The sequence below is a fragment of the Bufo gargarizans genome, chromosome 10, assembly GCF_014858855.1.
Source record: "Bufo gargarizans isolate SCDJY-AF-19 chromosome 10, ASM1485885v1, whole genome shotgun sequence".
In the NCBI taxonomy this organism is placed as follows: domain Eukaryota; kingdom Metazoa; phylum Chordata; class Amphibia; order Anura; family Bufonidae; genus Bufo; species Bufo gargarizans.
In genome coordinates this window covers 39977240-39997072 of record NC_058089.1, presented here as the reverse complement: position 1 = coordinate 39997072, position 19833 = coordinate 39977240, and the positions used below count along the sequence as shown (strand labels likewise).

Below are 19833 nucleotides of genomic sequence, written 5' to 3'. Positions count from 1 at the left end.
ATGAGAAAACCAAAACACACCAAAGAGTCAGAATCGGGAGATCAAATACGATGCCAGAACGCCAGAAGCCAAAGTCAAATCCAAAAGGTCGCAGCCAGGTGAGTCTTCACAATTGCTAGGAACAGCAGGGAGAGCCAGATCACAAGAAATTCACCGGTACCTGCACACTGCAGGTATTGGCCTCAGGGAAAAGCAGCTGATGTTAGCGTTCCTGCACATTGGGTGGAGCTGCCGCCTTTACACCTTGATGTTTGAGAGCCCCAGCCACCTTCCTCTTTGGCCTAGGGCTCCGACATCAGTGAAGGGCGGGCTGCACTCCTGGTTCCCCCGAATGCCGCCTCTGTACGGCAGCAGCATCCAGTTGTCGGGGGAACCCTGACACCAGGAGATCAGGTCACAGATGCACGGAGAGGGCAGGGTGGGGACGACCTTTCAAGTTAATGTTTTGTATTGGATTCGCTGAGTAATGGGAAGCCAGAGAAGGCATTACTTGTCCTGGAAAACTCAGGTTATGTCTGTGGAGTAAAGTTGAAGAAAACTGGCGCAAACTCGCTTGAAGCAGACCTACCAAATGATCAGGGTGTATGGATTAGTAGACAAGCAGGGCCAAAACCAGAAGTCAATTCAGCAGAGGAGGGGTAAATCAAGAAACAGCTTTATTGGAAAATGGCAACTAGGGTCCTTTGCTGGCAATTGTGGCGGAAATCTGACTTGCGTTGTTTGATTCAACTTTCTGTGGCCTACAGTCTGTCTGCCATCTCAGCTGCTCAGACTCCCTAGGCACTACATGTGGTCCCAGCCACAACTGCTCTGCCTCCTGTTTTCAGCCCCATTTGTATCTTGTGTTGTGGTGACATCTTGTGGCAACTAGTAACATTGCAGTTGTGCATAAAATACATTGGATTATATTAGTTTGCAGTGCAAAACACAATGCAAGTAATAACAGTTGACAATACCTAAACATACTTTAGGGGCAATTGTGTCCCTTACTGTCCACCCCGTTGCACATGTCTGACAGAATAATCTGCAGGATGCATAACTTTGTGTTTCAATCTTCTGTAAATTTCTGAATGCACTTCTGAAGCCTTATTTTTTCTGACACCTTTGTATTTGTCAGAAAAAAAGTGTTAGCAAAGCTTCATAAAAACTAGAATAACTACATTGATAAATCTGCCCCATTTTGTTTTAGTGATGGATAACGTCTTTAATCATATAAGTGATTCACTACAGAAGAACAGTATCCTCATGATTCTAATGCCTTTTTGTGCAGATTCTTATTTCTCACATGCAGTCTGAGTTAAATAATATGAAGCAGGAGCATTCACCTCTGGACTTATTCCGCACTGCCGGGATGCGCAAAGTCACAATTTGTCTTATGTTGGTCTGGTGAGTAACCTTTGTTGGGCTGAGTTCCCATTGGATATTTTGTATATTTTTTCTATTGTCTATAAGAGCATAGGAATTTTTTTTTAGTTTTTAAATAGAAAACCACAAAATACAGCATGAGTGTGTGTGTCTGTGTGTAGAGCTCAACTTCTCCAATCATATAGTGCACTTCATGATCTGGGCAATCTACAGTGCTAGATACAGTATGTCTAGTGTAGAGTAATAGTGCCATCTGGTGGTCAGATCATTAACTTCTCATCAAAAAGAATCGTTAATTTCTAACGATAATTTGTTTTCCCTTAGTCCTAACAGCAGCACAGATGGGGGGTTAACTGCCCCTGTGGACTGGTAGGACCGGCGGAATTTTAATGAGCCCAAGAACCAATAAACGATCTTCAGCTCCCTGAAAGGGAGGAGATCACCCCCCAGCCCACCGTGTTTTTAACAAGCATAATGTATTTAGGGTGGGATATTTGTGTGCTGCTGTTAGGACTAAGGGAAAACAAATTATCGTTAGAAATTAACGATTCCCTTACGTCCTCAACAGCAGCACAGATGGGGAGATAGCAAGAAGAATCCCCTAGGGAGGGTCCTCATGCCTGGCAGAACTAAGAACAGTCTGCCCAAAAGCCGAAAACTCTGCCATCCTACCATCTATCCTATAATGGGAGATGAAGGTTGACTCAGAGCTCCAGGAGGCCGCCTTACAGATCAACTCTAAGGGGAGGAGTCTTCTCTCCGCAACCGAGGTGGAGACCGCCCTAGTAGAATGGGCCCTCACAAACTTGGGAGGATCTAAGGATTGGGAGACGAAAGCTTCCATAATGGCCTCCTTGATCCAGCGACTAATGGTGGCTTTAGACGCTTTACGGCCTTTAGACTTACCGGCAAACAGGATAAGAAGATTCTCATCTATCCTGAACTCACTAGATCTATCCACATAGATCTGGAGGCATCTTGAAATATCCAGCGGGTCTCTAGCTGGAGTATCAGAGGAGGAGGCTGTAAACAAAACTGGTAAAGATATTACCTGATTGATGTTCTGGAAAGTAGGCACCTTAGGCCTGAAGTAAGGTAAAAACTTCAGGAGTACTCTATCCTGTAGAAAAATAATGTACGGGTGATTTGCGGAGAAAGCCTGCAATTCAGAAACTCTTTTGGCTGAAGCTATAGCCAGAAGAAAGACCATCTTTAAAGTCAAAATTTTTAAATTTACCTCCTCCAAGGGCTCGAAGGGGGGAGATGCTAGCCCCCTGAGCACTACTGAAAGATCCCACTGGGGGATAGGTTTCAGTATAGTAGGCTTTAGTCTTTCAGCTCCCTTCAGGAAGCGTTTGATGAGTGGGTCCCGAGAATGTGGCCTGTTGAGACAGGCCGAGATGGCATAAACCTGTACCTTCAAGGTAGCTGGAGATAGGCCTCTATCTAATCCATCCTGAAGAAATTGAAGTATCGCAGGAAGGGGCGGATCTGCAGACGCCACCTGTCTGGAATCACACCATGCCTCGAAGATTCTCATGATCCTGGAGTAGGCCTTCTTTGTAGACTCTGCTCGGGAATGCGACAAAGTTCTCAGGACCGACTCGGAAAGCCCTTCTATATTGGGAAGGGACTGATCAACCTCCAGGCTGTCAGGTTGAACCTGTGCAGATCTGGGCAGAGGTGAGTGTCCCACGACACCAGGGTCTGCTCCGGGGGGAGTCTCCAGTATTGTCCCCGACTCATCTGAATGAGCTGGGTAAACCAGGATCTTCTGGGCCAAAACGGTATGATGGCTATTACCGAGGCCTGATCCTGACGGATTTTCATCAATACCCTCGGTATCATGGAAAAGGGAGGGAAGATGTAAGCCAGCCTGAACCTCCACGGTATTGACAGAGCATCTATCGCCAGGGGGTTGTCTTCCCTGTAGAGGGAACAGAACCTCATCACCTTGGCGTTGAACCTGGTTGCCATGAGATCCACTTCTGGCATACCCCATCTGTGAACTAGCTGCCTGAAGATCTCCAGATGCAGAGACCACTCCATGGTCGGTAATCCTCGACTTAAGCGGTCCGCTATCATATTGAGGGAGCCTCGAATATGAACAGCAGATAGATGGGAAAGGTTCAGCTCTGCCCACCGAAGAATTACCCCGATCTCTGACAGAAGGGGCAATGATCTTGTGCCTCCCTGTTTATATAGAGGACTGCAGTCATATTGTCTGACTGGACTTTCACTGCTTTGCCCCGGATCTGAGGCGCAAAGTGAAGGAGGGCTAGCCGGATAGCTCGCATCTCGCGAAGATTGGAGGAAAGATGCCGCTCCAGAGGAGACCAAGATCCCTGAATTGGGGATCCGTCCAGGTGAGCGCCCCAGCCTACAAGGGACGCGTCTGTAGTCAATATGACCCAAGCTGGTTGGGTCATAGACTTCCCTGCTGGTAGCTCAAACCACCATCTGAGGGAATTTCGGGTTTGACCGGACAGGGAGCACAGGGAATCTAGCCCCGCAGGGCTGCCGTTCCATAGGTGTAAGACCTCCGACTGAAGAGGACGGAGGTGCCATAACGCCCAAGGGACCGCAGCCGCTGACATGAGCCCCAGCATCTTCATGAGAGTCCGAATAGAGACTCGACGAGGGACATAAAGGACCTTTGCCAGGTCCTGAATCCGCGCTCTCCTTTCTGGAGTCAACCGGAGGGACATCTCCACAGAGTCGACCACGAATCCTAAGTAATGGATTGAAGTCGATGGGCTCACATTCGACTTCTGCCAGTTGATAATCCAGCCTAGGCGGAAGAGAAAGGAGACTGCGACCTGAAGATGGTGGGTAAGGATCGGAACTGAAGAGGCTATGAAAAGCCAATCGTCCAGATAAGGAATAATAGTCAGACCTTGGAGTCTCAAAGCTGCCACCACCGAAACCACCACCTTGGTGAAGATGAGGGGGGCAGAAGAGATTCCGAAGGGAAGCACGGCGAACTGAAAGTGCCTGCAAACCCCTGAGATCTGGACCGCGATCCTGAGGAGTTTCCGGGAAGCGGAATGGATCGGAATGTGAAGGTACGCATCCTTGAGGTCCAGAGTAGTCATGACGTCCCCAAGATTGAGGATATGGCTGACTGACCTTATGGTTTCCATGCGAAACCTTGTTTTCCTTATAAATCGATTGAGGAATCTCAAATCGATGATCATCCGGAGATCTCCTGTCTTCTTGGGAACCAGGAACACTGGTGAATAAATCCCTAGGCCCCTCTCCCCTGCCGGTACCTCCTCCAGGGCTCCCTTGGAAATATAGTCCTGAATGTAAGATTCTAGGACTACCTGTTTGGCAGACCCGAAGCTTCGTGTGGCGATGAATCTCTCTGGGGGGAGAGAGATAAGATCTACCCGGTACCCGGCGGAAACTATGTCCTGGACCCAGGGGTCTGCAATCAACCGGCTCCAAGAGTCTTTGAAGTGGGTAAGACGGCCCCCTTCGGGAATCTGGGGGAGGGGTACAGGAAAATCTAGAGGAGACACTGCAGGGGCAGCAGGGCTTATCCAAGAGCCTCGAGGAGGCCCATAGTCAGGAGGGTTTTGCCTCCCTGGTGGGTTTGCGGGGGCGTCTCGGATATTTACGAGACGGCCCCCCCCAATCTCTGCGCCTAGACTGCTGCCCAGAACGACCTCCGCCCTTCTTTTCCTGTCTGGGGCGTCCCCGAAAGGGCTGCTGGGGGAGGCTCTTCCCTTTTTTATCGGAGAGCCCCTCCATTATTTTGTCCAATTCGGACCCGAATAACCTATCTGGTTCGAAGGGGAGCCCACAAAGGTTAAACTTGGATGCGTTATCCGCGATCCACGGTTTCAGCCAGAGTGGTCTGCGGGCAGCTGAAACTAGGGCCATAGTTTTGGCGGCCAGCTTTAGCTGCATCTGGGAGGAATCAACTAAAAAGTCCATAGCCAGGTTGGCTGACTTGAAGGCTGCCAGGATGTCGTCTCTTGATACGCTCTGGTCCACATCCGTCTGGATTTGATTAAGCCTAGAGCGTAGATAGGTGGCTACCTCAGTGGCCGCAATGGAAGTAGATGCGGAGGCAGCGGCCGCCGCGTAACCCCTCCTAAGGGTGCACTCTGCCCTCCGGTCTAGAGGGTCCTGCAGGCTAGACCCATCGTCTGCAGGGACTAGAGTGCGCCGGGACAACTTGGCTATAGCCATGTCCACCTTGGGAACGGAACCCCACGATTCCACCAAGGGTTTAGCCATCGGGTACATGAGTCTGAGTTTTCTGGTAAGCACTGGACCCTTCTCAGGCTTTTTCCACTCTGTGCGCATCACAGAGAGGAGGGTCTCATCCGCTCTAAAGACACGCTGTGTCCGACCGGCGGGATCGGAGGACTCCCCCATGTCAACATCCTGGTCCCCCGACCTGATGGACTTGAGTAACTTCTGCGCCTTTTCTGGAGAAAAAAAGCAAAAAGTAGATTCTTCTTCCTCAGAAGAAGAAGACCCCACTGAACAGGGGGTAGGTCTTTCGACCGGTGCGACCACCTCCATGGGAGTCTGAGAGGGACCTGGTAGCCTCTCATTAAGTAGCTGAACTACTCCCTTGATGGAATCATCCACGTATGTCTTGGTCCATTGGAACATCTCCTGCATCGTGGGTTCCGTGGATGCCGTGCGACAACTCTCACATCTGGAGTAAGGACAGCTGTAAACTAGGGGTGTGTTACATTCGTAACATGCCAAATGCTTCCTCTTGGCCCCAGCCTTCTGCTGATCCTCCTTAGGGGAAGCCATAGTCTGTAATGGAAGAAACAAAACAGGTCATAACACCTACAACATCAGGAGGTGGAGAAAACCAGACCTTAAGGGGGCCCACCAGCACTAGAAGAAATAGAGCTGAAAGAAGAGGAAGTACGAAACCCAAGCAAAGCAATACTGCAGGAATACAGCACAGGAGAGCTCTGGAGCTAACTTGTGAAAGCAACGCAACCAGAGCACTGACTGATGGGCTCTGGGCACTTAAAAGGAGGAAACCCCGCCCAATGGGCGGGTTCCTGAAACGAGATCAGCACCACTCCCTTTTTTTTTGTATATGTGCTGCCAAAGCAAGCACTCAGAAAAACCAGAGCCTATACTGGCTCTACCTAAACGAAAAATTGTCTCCCCAGACTAATTCCTAAGTCCAGGATGTCATTCTAGGGAGCCAGTTTAAAGAAATGTGAGTCTTATACATCACCGCATCGCTTCGGAAAACCGGAAGTGACGTAGTGCACCTAGGGCGCGTCACTTCCGGAAAATGGCGGCGCCCATAGCGCCGCACACATGCGGTAACGGAGGAACGGGGGACCGTCTACAGATGATGAAAGAAGAGGGGAGGGGACGCCCCCCTCCCCAACGGTACCCCAGACCGAAATCGCCATGATCAGGCCTAAAATAAAGGCACTGAGATCCATAGAAAGCGAGCTAAGCTTTAAGGAGGGAAAAAAGAACCCTTAAGCAATCTTCAGCTCCCAGAGAGGGAGCGACACGCCAGTCCACCTGTCCAGAGGACAGAAAAAAACACGGTGGGCTGGGGGGTGATCTCCTCCCTTTCAGGGAGCTGAAGATCATTTATTGGTTCTTGGGCTCATTAAAATTCCGCCGGTCCTACCAGTCCACAGGGGCAGTTAACCCCCCATCTGTGCTGCTGTTGAGGACGTAAGGGAAACTGCCATTTCTGACAGCTGTTATTAATCACCATTGTTCATATCTATGCAATATAGTATTATTAGTATTTTTTATAGAAATACGATAATCATTTTTTTACTGTGTGCATTGTAAATGATGGACTAAGTATATGACACACACACACACACACACACACACTCAGCAATAAAGATTCCTCAGACTTCTCAATTCTGCAGACTAGGATTGTAGTCCATTGCATTGTAATGGATGAAGTCCACAGTGAAAGTCTGCAGCATTTCTCCCAACAGATAGGGCATGCGGCAGATCTGGAAAACTGCAGCATGTACTGCAGATTTTATACTCTCTAAGTAAATGGGGTTTGTTAAAACACATACACTTACGGTACAGCCACACATTCAGGTTTTTGATGCAGTGTTTGAAGCAAAAATCAGGAGTGGATTATAAAAGGAGATAATCTACACTGAGCAAAAATATAAACGCAACACTTTCGGTTTTGCTCCAATTTTGCATGAACTGAACTCAAAGATCAGAAACATTTTCTACATACACAAAAGACCCGTTACTCTCAAATATTGTTCACAAATCTGTCTAAATCTGTGTTAGTGAGCACTTCTCCTGTGCCGAGATAATCCATCCCACCTCACAGGTGTGGCATATGAAGGTGCTGATTAGACAGCATGAATATTGCACAGATGCGCCTTAGGCTACTTTCACACTAGCGTTCGGGCGGATCCGTTCTGAACGGATCCGCTCATAATAATGCAGACGGAGGCTCCGTTCAGAACGGATCCGTCTGCATTATTTTTAGCATAGAACAGCTAAGTGTGAAAATAGCCTAGTACGGATCCGTCCAGACTTTCAATGTAAAGTCAATGGGGGACGGATCCGCTTGAAGATTGAGCCACATTGTGGCATCTTCAAACGGATCCGTCCCCATTGACTTACATTGAAAGTCTGGACGGATCCGCACGGATCCGCACGCCTCCGAACGGCCAGGCGGACACCCGAACGCTGCAAGCAGCGTTCAGCTGTCCGCCTGTCCGTGCGGAGGCGAGCGGAGCGGAGGCTGAACGCCGCCAGACTGATGCAGTCTGAGCGGATCCGCCTCCATTCAGACTGCATCAGGGCTGGACGGCTGCGTTCGGGTCCGCTCGTGAGCTCCTTCAAACGGAGCTCACGAGCGGACCAGCGAACGCTAGTGTGAAAGCAGCCTTAGACTGCCCACAATAAAAGGCCACTCTGAAATGTGCAATTTGATCACACAGCACAATGCCACAGATGTCGCAATGTTTGCGGGAGCGCGCAATTGGCATGCTGACTGCAGGAATGTCTACCAGAGATGCCAGTGCAATGAATGTTCATTTCTCTACCATAAGCCGCCTCCAAAGGCGGTTCAGAGAATTTGGCAGTACATCCAACCGGCCTCACAACCGCAGACCTCGTGTAACCACACCAGCCCAGGACCTCCACATCCAGCATGTTCACCTCCATGATCGTCTGAGACTAACCACCCGGACAGCTGCAGCAACAATCGGTTTGCATAACCAAAGAATTTCTGTACATACTGTCAGAAACCATCTTAGGGAAGCTCATCTGCATGTTCGTCATCCTCATCATGGTCTGAACTTGACTGCAGTTCGTCGTCTTAACCGACTTGAGTGGGCAAATGCTCACATTTGACGGCGTCTGGCACATTGGAGAGGTGTGCAGCACGCCAGACCTACAGGGTATTGCGATTGTGAGGTCACGGTTAATGGGCAAGCGAGGGTTAGTCACAGTTCTGTAGGAAAACCCTGGGTAGGCGTACAGCAGTGAAGGAGAGGCTAGCACAGGGGTCCTCTGGGGCACACTCTGTATTTAGGGACCAGGCCTGAGGGTGGATGAGATGCCCTGGATGTTGCAGGTGTTTTATGTGCCTGGGGAAAGGTCCCTTTAAGAAACGTGACGCCAGTGCCTGTAACGGTGGCACACCGATTTATAGTTGTAGTAATTGAGGAACACGGTGGTATGGTAAACCAAACTTTGCTTTACTGGAACAACAGTTCAACTTTGTACAGTTCAGTTTCAGTTCCACATTGAAGCAATACCGATTAGCAGGCTCTTTATAAATGGCAGAAAAATGTACTTTGCAAGATACTCATAGGGTAACAATCAACACTTCCCAGACCAGGCTGCACTATTTCTCAGTTATTCTGGCTGGCTGTATTCCAAGGCCCGTATGCCCAAATGCTGGCTTTTATCTTTGGTAGCAATCTTCCTCAGGTATATATCACTTGCCTTAGCTCAATGTCCCTTCTGCTCTTCAGCTTACTTGATTAGCTGGTACACTGGCTCTGCTCTGCTTGTGGGAGCTGCAGGTTTCTCCCAGGAGGCGCACTCTTCTCTTGGGGTGACTCTTCTGAGCTAACTGAGACTCAGGAACTTCAGGCTGACTAGGCTTCACTTCTAGCCACCTGGACTGCACTAACTCTTCCCTGTCTGGGCCTACCTATATATACTCAGGACTCTCTAGCTCCCTCTAACGTCTAGGAGGCTGAACTACACCCTAACAGGCCTGATACCCAGATAACACAGGGAAATGAACATAAAACATCACATTAATGCAATAGACATATTAACCCTTGTGTAATGCCCACCTTTACCTAGTGGGACACTAGGGGTGACACGTGTGGGTGAGCGGTTTGCTGACGTCAACGTTGTGGATCGAGTGGCCCATGGTGGCGGTGGTGTTATGGTATGGGCAGGTGTATGTTATGGACAACGAACACAGGTGCATTTTATTGATGGCATTTTGAATACACAAAGATACCGTGACGAGATCCTGAGGCCCATTGTGTCGTTCATCCACGACCATCACCCCATGTTGCAGCATGATAATGCACGGCCCCATATTGCAAGGATCTGTACACAATTCCTGGAAGCTGAAAACATACCAGTTCTTGCATGGCCAGCATACTCACCGGACATGTCACCCATTGAGCATGTTTGGGATGCTCTGGGTCTGCGTATACGACAGCGTGTTCCAGTTCCTGGCAATATTCTGCTACTTTTCACAGCTATTGAAGAGGAGTGGACCAACAATCCACAGCCACAATCAACAACCTGATCAACTCTATGCGACGGAGATGTGTTGTACTGCGTGAGGCAAATGGTGGCCACATCAGATACTGACTGGTTTTCTGACCCCCCCCCCCCCCCCCCACAAGTAGGGCAAAACTGTGCACATTTCAGAGTGGCCTTTTATTGTGGGCAGTCTTAGGCACACCTGTGCAATATTCATACTGTCTAAACAGCACCTTGATATGCCACACCTGTGAGGTGGGATGGATTATCTTGGCAAAGGAGAAGTGCTCACTAATACAGATTTAGACAGATTTGTGAACAATATTTGAGTAATGGGTCTTTTGTGTATGTAGAAAATGTTTCAGATCTTTGTTTCAGATCTCATGCAAAATGGGAGCAAAACCAAAAGTGTTGCATTTATATTTTTGCTCAGTGTATTATCCTCAGGATAGGTCATCAATATCAGATCGGAGGGGGTCCGACACCCAGCACTCCTGGTGATCAGCTGTATGAGAAGATGGCAGTGCGCACGTGCCATCTCCCTTCTCTCTTCCTGCGCTGCCACTGCTGTCTATGGCAAAGCAGCGGTGAACAGGAAGAGAGAAAAGAGACGGCACGTGCGCACTGTGCGCGCCCTCTCCTCATACAGTTGATTTGTGGAGGTGCCGGGTTCCGGACCCCCACCAATCTGATACTGATGTCCCGAGGATAGGTCATCAATAGAAAAAGTCTGGACAACCCCTTTAACCACTTCCAGACCGGGTCATTTACCCCTTCTTGATCAGGCCTAATTTTGCAAATCTGACACTTGTAATTTTATGTGGTAATAACTTTGGAATGCTTTTACTTATCCAAGCCATTCAGAGATTTTTTTCTCGTGACACATTGTACTTCATGTTAATGGTAAACTTGAGTCAATATGTTTTACCTTTATTTATAAAAAAAAATCTGAAAGTTAACGAAAATTTGAAAAACGTCACTGTTTTCTAAATTTGAATCTCTCTGCTTTTGAGACAGATAGTGATGCCTCATAAAATATTAATTAATTAACATTCCCCATATGTCTACTTTATGTGGGCATCATTTTGGTAATGTAATTTTATTTTTTTAGGACGTTAGAAGGTTTAGAATTTTTTAAGCAATTTTTTTAATTTTTAAAGAAAATTTCCAAAGTCAACTTTTTTAAGGGCCTACAGAAACTACACCCCTCAAGTTACTTAAAACTGATTTTACAAACTTTGTTAACCCTTTAGGGTAGGTTATGTGCTATTTTTTCTATAGAGCAGATTGTTACAGATGCAATGATATCAAATATGTCTACTTTCTTTGTTGGTTTCAGTTTAAAGCATTTTTGAAAAATAAATTATGTTTTTGTGTGTCCATTTTCTGAGCACCATATTTTTTTATTTTTCTGCGGATCGTCTTGTGCAGGGGCTCGTTTTTAGCAGGAAGAGTTGACGTTTTTATTGGTACCTATTTTGGGTACATATGATTTTTTGATAATTCATTATTACACTTTATGGGGCAAGGTGACATAAAATTAGTTGTTTTAGCACAGTTTTTTTTTTTTTTTTTTTACAGCGTTCACCTGAGGGATTAGTTCATGTGCAATTTTTATAGAGCAGATCGTTACGGACATGGCAATACCTAATATATTAACTATTTCTTACTTATAAACGTTTTACACAATAATAGCATTTTTTAATCCCCAAAAATTATGTTTTAGTGTCTCCATAGTCTGAGAACTATAGCTTTTTTTATTTTTGACCGATTTTCTTAGTTCGTTATCATTTTTTGCAGGATGAGGTGACGGTTTGATTGGTACTATTATGGGAGGCATACACCTTTTTGATCGCTTGTTTTTTTTTTTTTTTTTTTTTTTTTTTTTACGGTATTCACCTGAGGGGTAAGGTCATGTGATATTTTTATAGAGCAGGTTGTTATGGATGCGGAAATACCTAATATGTCTACTTTTTTAATTTATTTCACTTTAATACAATAATAGCCGTTTTGAAGCAAAAACAAAAAAAAAATCATATTTTAGTGTCTCCATTGTCTGTGAGTCATAGTTTTTTTTATTTTTTGACTGATTGTCTTAGGTAGGGGCTCATTTTTTGCGGGATGAGATGAAGATTTTATTGGTACCATTTTGTGGGACATATGCCTTTTTGATCACTTGGTGTTGCACTTTTTGTGATGTAAGGTGATAAAAAAATATATTTTTTTTTTACAAAGTTTATTTTTTATTTTTATGGTTTTATCGGAAGGGGTGGATCATGTGATATATTTATAGAGCCGGCCCTCACGGACACAGCAATACCAAATATGTCTATTTTATTTATTTTTTCTTCTATTTTTTACTTTTTTTTTAATTACTTAATTGGGGAATTTTATTTTTTTATAAAACACTTTTTTTTCATTTGTATTTTACACTTTGCGTCCCCCATAAGGTAAAAAAAAAAAAGACCTCTGGGGGACATTTTACTTCAGTTGGTTTTTTTTTCCACCATTGATTTCTCCTGTAACTGGGGCTGACATAGTAGCCCCAGTTACAGGGAAAATACACCCCCAGAGAGGCAGTACAGCAGAATACAATGCTGTACAGCCTCAGTGCAGGGCTGATCGAGGTCTGTAGAAGACCTGACAGCTCCTGTACTCTCTCGGCTCCGGCGGTCACATGACCACCGGGCCAAGACAGGAAGTGCATAGCGCTTCCTGATCTGTATACACAGCCATCTAGAAGGCAGGGAAACCCAGGAACTGTCCCGGCCTTCTCTCTAGGGTGCCCTGCTGTTACTGACAGCGAGCCCCCCGCTCGGCAGCTGCATGATTAGCTTGCAGCTGCCATCTCTGAATGAACGTTCCAGAACGTCCATTCAGAGATAAACGACCGCCCATAGGACGTTTATAGTCAATGGGCGGATGTGAAGTGGTTAAGGATAAAGGTATTACGGACAGATACGACTTCTCTTTTGAATCCAGTCTTAATTTTTACTTAAAAAACTACACCAAAAACCTGTCCATATGGCCGTCCCCTTATTTTCTGCTGTACATAATGGTGGCTTTTGGGAGCCACAAGTGAAATCCTACAAGAAATGCACAGTGTGTGAACCCAGAGAGCATGTTGCTTGAGACTAGGCCTATACAGGATATATATGATAGATAGATAGATATATTATGCATTGCATATTAGACCTTCTTCCATCGTCTTTGATTATTTTTCACAAGCTGATTTTTGCCCTCATACAGGTAACCTGTAGCAGTCACTAGACTCTTATACTAGTGCCACTAATAGGACAAATATTTTATGGAAAATTAATGCCTATGTATGCCTTTATATTGTTTTTGAGATTAATTTCAGATGTTCTCTGACTTTGCTTCTCTACAGGTTTTCCACTAGTTTTGTATTTTATGGACTTGGCACGGACTTGCAGAATTTTGGTGTTGATATTTTCCTGGTGCAGTTTGTCTTTGGATGCATTGATTTACCATCTAAGCTGGCAGGTGCCATCCTAATGAGCTGCATTGGGCGACGAGTGACGCAGGCTGCTTCTCTGATGCTGGCTGGTGTCGCAGTGCTATGTAATGCTTTTATACCTAAAGGTGAACTCATCTGTCATTGACATTAAAGGGCTGTCTTACTTTAGCAAATGGTATTTATCGTGTAGAGAAATATAATACAAGGTACTTACTAATGTATTGTGATTATCCATATTGCTTCCTTTGCTGGCTAGATTCATTTTTTATACACATTATACACTGCTCGTTTCCATGGTTACAACCATCCTGCAATCCAGCAGCAGTAGCCATGCTTGCACACTATAGGAAAAAGTCCCGTCCGGGACCGTGGAAGTGCAGATGTCTTGGTGCTATTAAAAATCTGGCGTTATGCCAGGTAAACAAAGAACTCACCAGGGCATCATGACCCCTTCAAACAGCTAATTGGCAAGGGTGCCGAAAATAAGACTCCCACTGATATGATATTAATGGTTTGTCATAAGGATACACCATCAGTTTTAAAAACCATAGTAGCATGGTAACACCAAATTTATGAAATGGTGCATGGTTTTCATGTATTTGGTGAAACTGCACTGTGTTGAATGACTTAGAAAATACATCAGGGGCTGCCTGGTTTAGGATGCAACTTTTCTGCAACATTTGAAATGTTGGAGATAGTCCATAATCCAGGTCTAATATCACTTTCTCGCCCATATTCATTGAGGGCCACAGGAACCATGGGTATAGCTATGTCCTCTAGGAGGCGTTGACACTAGTAAAAGCTGTTAGCTCCTCCCCTGGCAGCTATACCCACTCCAGCCTGAAGAGAGCGCTTCAGTTTTTTCTAGTGTTAATAGGAGGCAAGACCTCCCTGCTCTGCAGGGAATCTCCTGAAGATTTTTTATTTTAGTTTATTTTTTTTCCTTCTTTTTCAGATAAGACAACAGTGGTCGCCTCGCCTCCCTGTTCTCCTGAGGTCGAGTTGCGCCAGTGAAGGTCATCCGTACTGCTGCCTCCCCCACAGAAGACAAGGTGGACCAGGGCAGCCTTGCTCCCCTGCATCCCACCAGCCAAGGGGTCACCTAGGTCCGCCAAAGAGAAGACCCTCCCACCATACCAGACTCCTGCCACTCCGGTGCCAGCTGCTGAGGAGGTGACCCTGCTGGAGAAGGTGACCTTATAGGCCCACTTAGGGAGGGTGAAGATGAGGTGAGTACATAGGATTAGGTAAGTATGTTTTTAACCCTCTTCCCCCTCCCTCCCTCCCTCTCTCTTTGGTGGCAGGCACCAGGAATCAGGCACAAGGCTGGGGCACTTAGAGGGTTAATCACATCTCTAGACAAGGGGTGGGGGTGCGCTGTGGCGCGAATTCTTCCCGCCTCACTTTTCCTCTCCCACAAGCCGCAGGGCCCTGCCCCCGGTCCTTTACACAGCTTAACCCCTTCTGGCCGGCCACCAAATATCTGTGCATCTTATCTGGGCAATGTGAAGGGAGGACAGCTCCTTAACGTTCAAACAGTTAACCCCTTTCTGCCTCTCTGCCCACTTGACGCTAGGCATCCCAAAAAAGGCAGAAGAAGAAGAAGAAAAAAAAATGTGCGTTCATACGGGCCTCCCTCCCCACCCTGTCTGTGTGGTACCAGGTGGGCCCGTGTCCTATACGGACAAAGGAGGACCTCTCATAGTTCCCAATCGCCCTCCTGGGTCGTTGGTTTATATTCCTCCACCTGCGCAGATCCAGGGAGGACAGCTGAAGTATTCCCAATCAACCCTCTGGGTCGTGTGGTTGATAGTTCTCCAGGGCACTCCAGTACAGGACCTCTGGTTCCCAATCCGTCCTCCGGCGCCGTTTGGTTTTTAATTCTCCAGCGCACTCCAGTACAGGACCTCTGGTTCCCAATCCGTCCTCCGGGGCCGTTTGGTTGATAATTCTTTACCTGCACGATCCAATGGAGAACGTCCGGAAGTTCCCACTCCATCGTCCGGGGTCGTTTGGGTTGATAAAGCTCTGCCTACGCAATCCGGTGGATGGACCTCTAGATTGCCACTCCACCCTCTGGGTAGCTGGTTGATATATTCCCACTGGCGCGGCCTACATCTGCCACGGGCAAGTTTCTGAGAGGTAGAACTGCTCGCAAGCGGGCCAGAGCAAAACTTCTCCTCGGTCACCTGCTCACCCCTTAGGGTCCCGCTCAGATGCACCCTTCCATCCCTGAAGAGGTTCAGTCCGAGGGGGGGGGGGGGGGGGATCAGTGATTCAGGCTCTGACTCTAATCCGTTGCAATCTTCCAAGATTGCGCCCACAGTAGCCAGCAGTTCTTGTCGTCTGCATTACCCCCTTTCTCAGGTGGAGTATTTGCACCACTGCTGCATACAATACCTACCTTAGGCATTACCTCCTTTCATAGGAGGTAAACTAACTGCTAGAGCGCTGTTTTTAGTGACGCCTGTAGTTTTTTCCCCCTTCCATTCGTACAGTATGCATTGGCCTCTTCCAGAGGTGGCGTTATGGCATTATCACCGATTACAGTGTTTACCGTAGGCATTACCCCTTCCTTAGGTGGAGTAATTGCACTCTCACAGGGTGCTGGATTCGCCATATGCTTTACCTTTCCGTAAACGGCGTAATCTCTACCGTTGCGTTCAGTTCCTGCTGTATGCATGACCACTTCTGCTGCAGTACTTTTGTATGCATTACCCTTCCATAGGCAGAGTAATTGCACTGCTACGGTTGCAGTAGTTGCCTTATGTATTGTCCACTGCCGTAGGTGGACTGAATACAATTACACTGGTTTCAGTGCCGGACGTATGCATCCCCCCTCGGTAGGGGGCGACATTGCATCTCCACTGGGTTCTGTACCTGCCGTATGCATTAGCCTTCTCCCATCAACGTGCTTCCTGTTGCATTTCCCCTTCCACAAGTGATCCGCTTACAGGGGAATACCTGGGCATCTTAGATTACTACAGTTCAACTAAGCCTTGGTGCTAGATGCCTTAGTGCACGGCTTTAGATGCCTTAGGACATGCTCTTTCACAGTGGGGAGTTGCAACAGTCGATACCGCAGGTGCTGGTGCTCTGCATCTCTGGTGTATGGGTGCCGCCAGTGGATACGGTAGCCGTTTCCACATGGGCTCCTTCTTATCTTTCGGTTCTGGTTTGGAGCATGGTTGTGACATCCTCTGTCTTCTCAGAGGGGTTGCCTAGCAACACTATGTGTTCTAAAGACCACCCACTCTCTATGGGCCTCCTCGACTCCAGTCGGTCATGATATGGTCCTCATCAGTACGTGGTGCATTCGCCATTGCGAATAAAATGGGGAGTATGTGCCAGTGAGTCGAGTGTTCACTGACTCTGTAGTCCCCCTCAGCTGGGGGTTCTGCCCTGACGCTAGCTTGCTGAGCCCTTTCAAGGTGAAGTGTTCAGGCTAGCTCTGCTTAACTGGGGCAGTATGGTACCATGGCTTCTACGGGATAGTCTCACGCCTCCCCCTCAGTTTTGCGCCGACAGGGCGGGCACTGGCTACCTCTGGGGGAGTGGTATTTGTGTTACCACTACATGCTATGGTTCTTACTGCACAGCTCCTTCGTCAGGTGGCGGATTCTTCTAGCACTGAATTGGTGGCCTCTGCGGTGTGGCCCCTCCTCCGCTGGGGTATGGGCTAGTGATACAGTAGTGACTCCCCCTGCTTGACTTCCTCCTCTGGCAGGGTTTTGGCACTAAATGCCTGGTTGCATCTGCATTTGCACGGCGTATTCTTTTGTGGCCTTCTATTCCAGAGTTCCGGACCGGCTGGTGGGCTGTTGCACACTCCACATCTCTCCTTCTACAGGTGAATCCTTCCTATTGGTCCTGGGTGTGCTACCTGTATCTACATTACCTCTCTTAAGACATGTCTAATGTCTAGGTAACGTCAGCCCTCTGGTGATCATACTTTCCACCGTCCATTCTGTGGGTAGGCTACGAGACTCCCCACACCAGACGGAGCGGAGTTGCTGTCACGTCTTGCCACGCTGATAGACGTTCCATTCCTGGAACGGAACACCCTTCTATTTCTTCTTCCTCCTCAAACAGAATGGCTACCAGCCTCTCCCTTCTGTATTTTGGGACTGCGGAAGGTGTTCGAGGTGATCTGTCTGCGTTGGACTTGCCCGGACGTGGACTTGATGGCTTCGAGACTGTCTCGGAAGCTTCCCACCTTTCTCTCCCCAGCAAGGGGTCTGGAAGCTTGCGGCGTGGACGCCCTGATTTCCCCTTGGCAGGAGTTCTCCTTCCTTGCGTTTTTTTCCCCCCTTCCCCCTCCTTCCCAGAGTTCTACTGAAGATCAGGATGGAGGGTATTCCGATTATCCTAGTCGCCCTAGGGATTGGCCCTCGCACCTGGTGCGCCGACCTTGTTCTCCTTCTAGGAGACCTCCTTGGTCACTGCCACGCAGAGATGACCTTATTTTGCAGTGTCAGGTCTTCCATTAGTATTTCAGGTCTCTTCGTTTGTCGGCGTGGCTATTAAGACCGCCATTCTACGCGAAGAGGTTTTTTTCGGCGGATGTCATCAGCAAGCCTGCATCGTCCAGGATCTATTCAGGACCTGGAGGTCCTTCCTGGGTTTCTGTGGAAGTCGAAATGTTCTGCCACTTCGTTTTTTCTCTCCCCACTGTCCTGTCCTTTCTACAATCGAGGTTGGATCTTGGTCTGGCCCTTAGTTCTTGAAGGGTCAGGTGTCGGCGCTTTCTATCCTGTCCAGCGCCCTCTGGCCCCCCTGGGGCCTGTAAGGACCTTTCTTAAGGGAGTGGCACATATGGTTCCTCCGAGCCGTCCTCCTTCACCGCCTTGGGATCTGAATTAGTCCACTCAACGTTCCAGGTTTCCCCTGGAGCCCTTGCAAGAGTTTTCTCTCAGACTCCTGTCCTGGAAGGTATTTTTTTCTGGTCGCTATCTCTTCCATCAGACGGTCTCTGAGTTGGCAGCGCTCTCTACACAGAACCCTTCCTGGTTTTTCATAGGGACAAGGTGGTTCGCCGGCCTGTCCCTTCTTTTCTTCCGAAGGTGGTCTCTGACTTCCATTTTACCAAGAAACTTGTCCTTCCCTTACTGTGCCCATCTCCTACACACCCTAAGGAAAAGGAGTTACACCATTTGGGTGTTGTCAGAGCTCTGCAGGTCTATTTGCAGCCTCCGGTTCCTTCCGCCGTACAGATCCCCCTTTTGTCATTCCGGAGGGTCTTCGAATGGGACTGGCGTCTTCCAAGGTGGCAATCGCACTCTGAACTCGGTCTACAATTGCTGAAGCATACTGCGCCCAAGGCAGTGTTCCGACCTTTGGTGTCACGGCTTACTCCACCAGAGCGGTGGGCGCATCTTGGGCTCAGAGGAATCACGCTTCGGCTGTACTGTCGTGTAGGACGGCTACTTGTCCTCCTTACACACATTCGCATGATTTTACCAGGTGCATACTTGCATCGGCGGCCGCTGCTCTAGGCCACATGGTCTTGCAGGCGGCAGTTTCTTAGGTACCTGCAGGGACGCTGCTTCCATGGGTCTGTGGTTTTTCCCTCCCCGTGGACTGCTCTTGAACGTCCCATGGTTCCTGTGTCCCCCAATGAATATGGGCGAGAAAAGGAGATTTTTGTATAACTTACCAGTATAATCTCTTTCTCGCTCTTCATTGGGGAACACCGCACCCACCCAATATTGTTGTTCGTCCACAGTTGTGGCTGTTGCTGGTTGGAACCTAGTTCGGTTCTTGGCATTGTTGCTGTTCCGCGTTTTTTCGTTGGTTTACTTGCTTCTCCTACTGCTTCTCACAAACTGAAGCTCTCTCTCCATAGCTGCCAGGGGAGGAGCTAACAGCTTTTACTAGTGTCAACACCTCCTAGAGGACATAGCTATACTCACGGTTCCTGTGCCCCCCAATGAAGAGCGAGAAAGAGATTTTACTGGTAAGTTATACAAAAATTTCCTTTTTCTGCCTTAAACATAGCAAAAATGAACTGAGACTAAACGGGTATATCATCAAAATATAATTTCTTTATTAAATACAAATGACATATATAAAAAAAAAGAGAACTTGATACATCAGATAAAATGATAGACTACACCTGAGGAGGTATAACAGCACATACATATAGAGGAAAAAGATGGGGGAGAGATAGAGACAAAAGATAAATCATCTCGTTCAATGTTGTGCATACATCTGTGTCCACTTGGATTTTGCACCTGTTTTTTCCTTCATAC

At 47.6% G+C, this 19833-nt stretch overlaps 1 protein-coding gene across 1 annotated transcript in view; it reads left to right on the top strand.

The window, feature by feature from the left end:
• LOC122920286 (solute carrier family 22 member 6-A-like) overlaps positions 1 to 19833 on the top strand; it is a 123765-nt gene that overhangs the window by 45279 nt on the left and 58653 nt on the right. Inside the window, exons 6-7 of the mRNA XM_044269676.1 lie at positions 1271 to 1386; positions 13493 to 13707. Coding sequence (XP_044125611.1) covers positions 1271 to 1386; positions 13493 to 13707 — 331 coding nt within the window. The remainder of the gene's footprint in view (positions 1 to 1270; positions 1387 to 13492; positions 13708 to 19833) is intronic.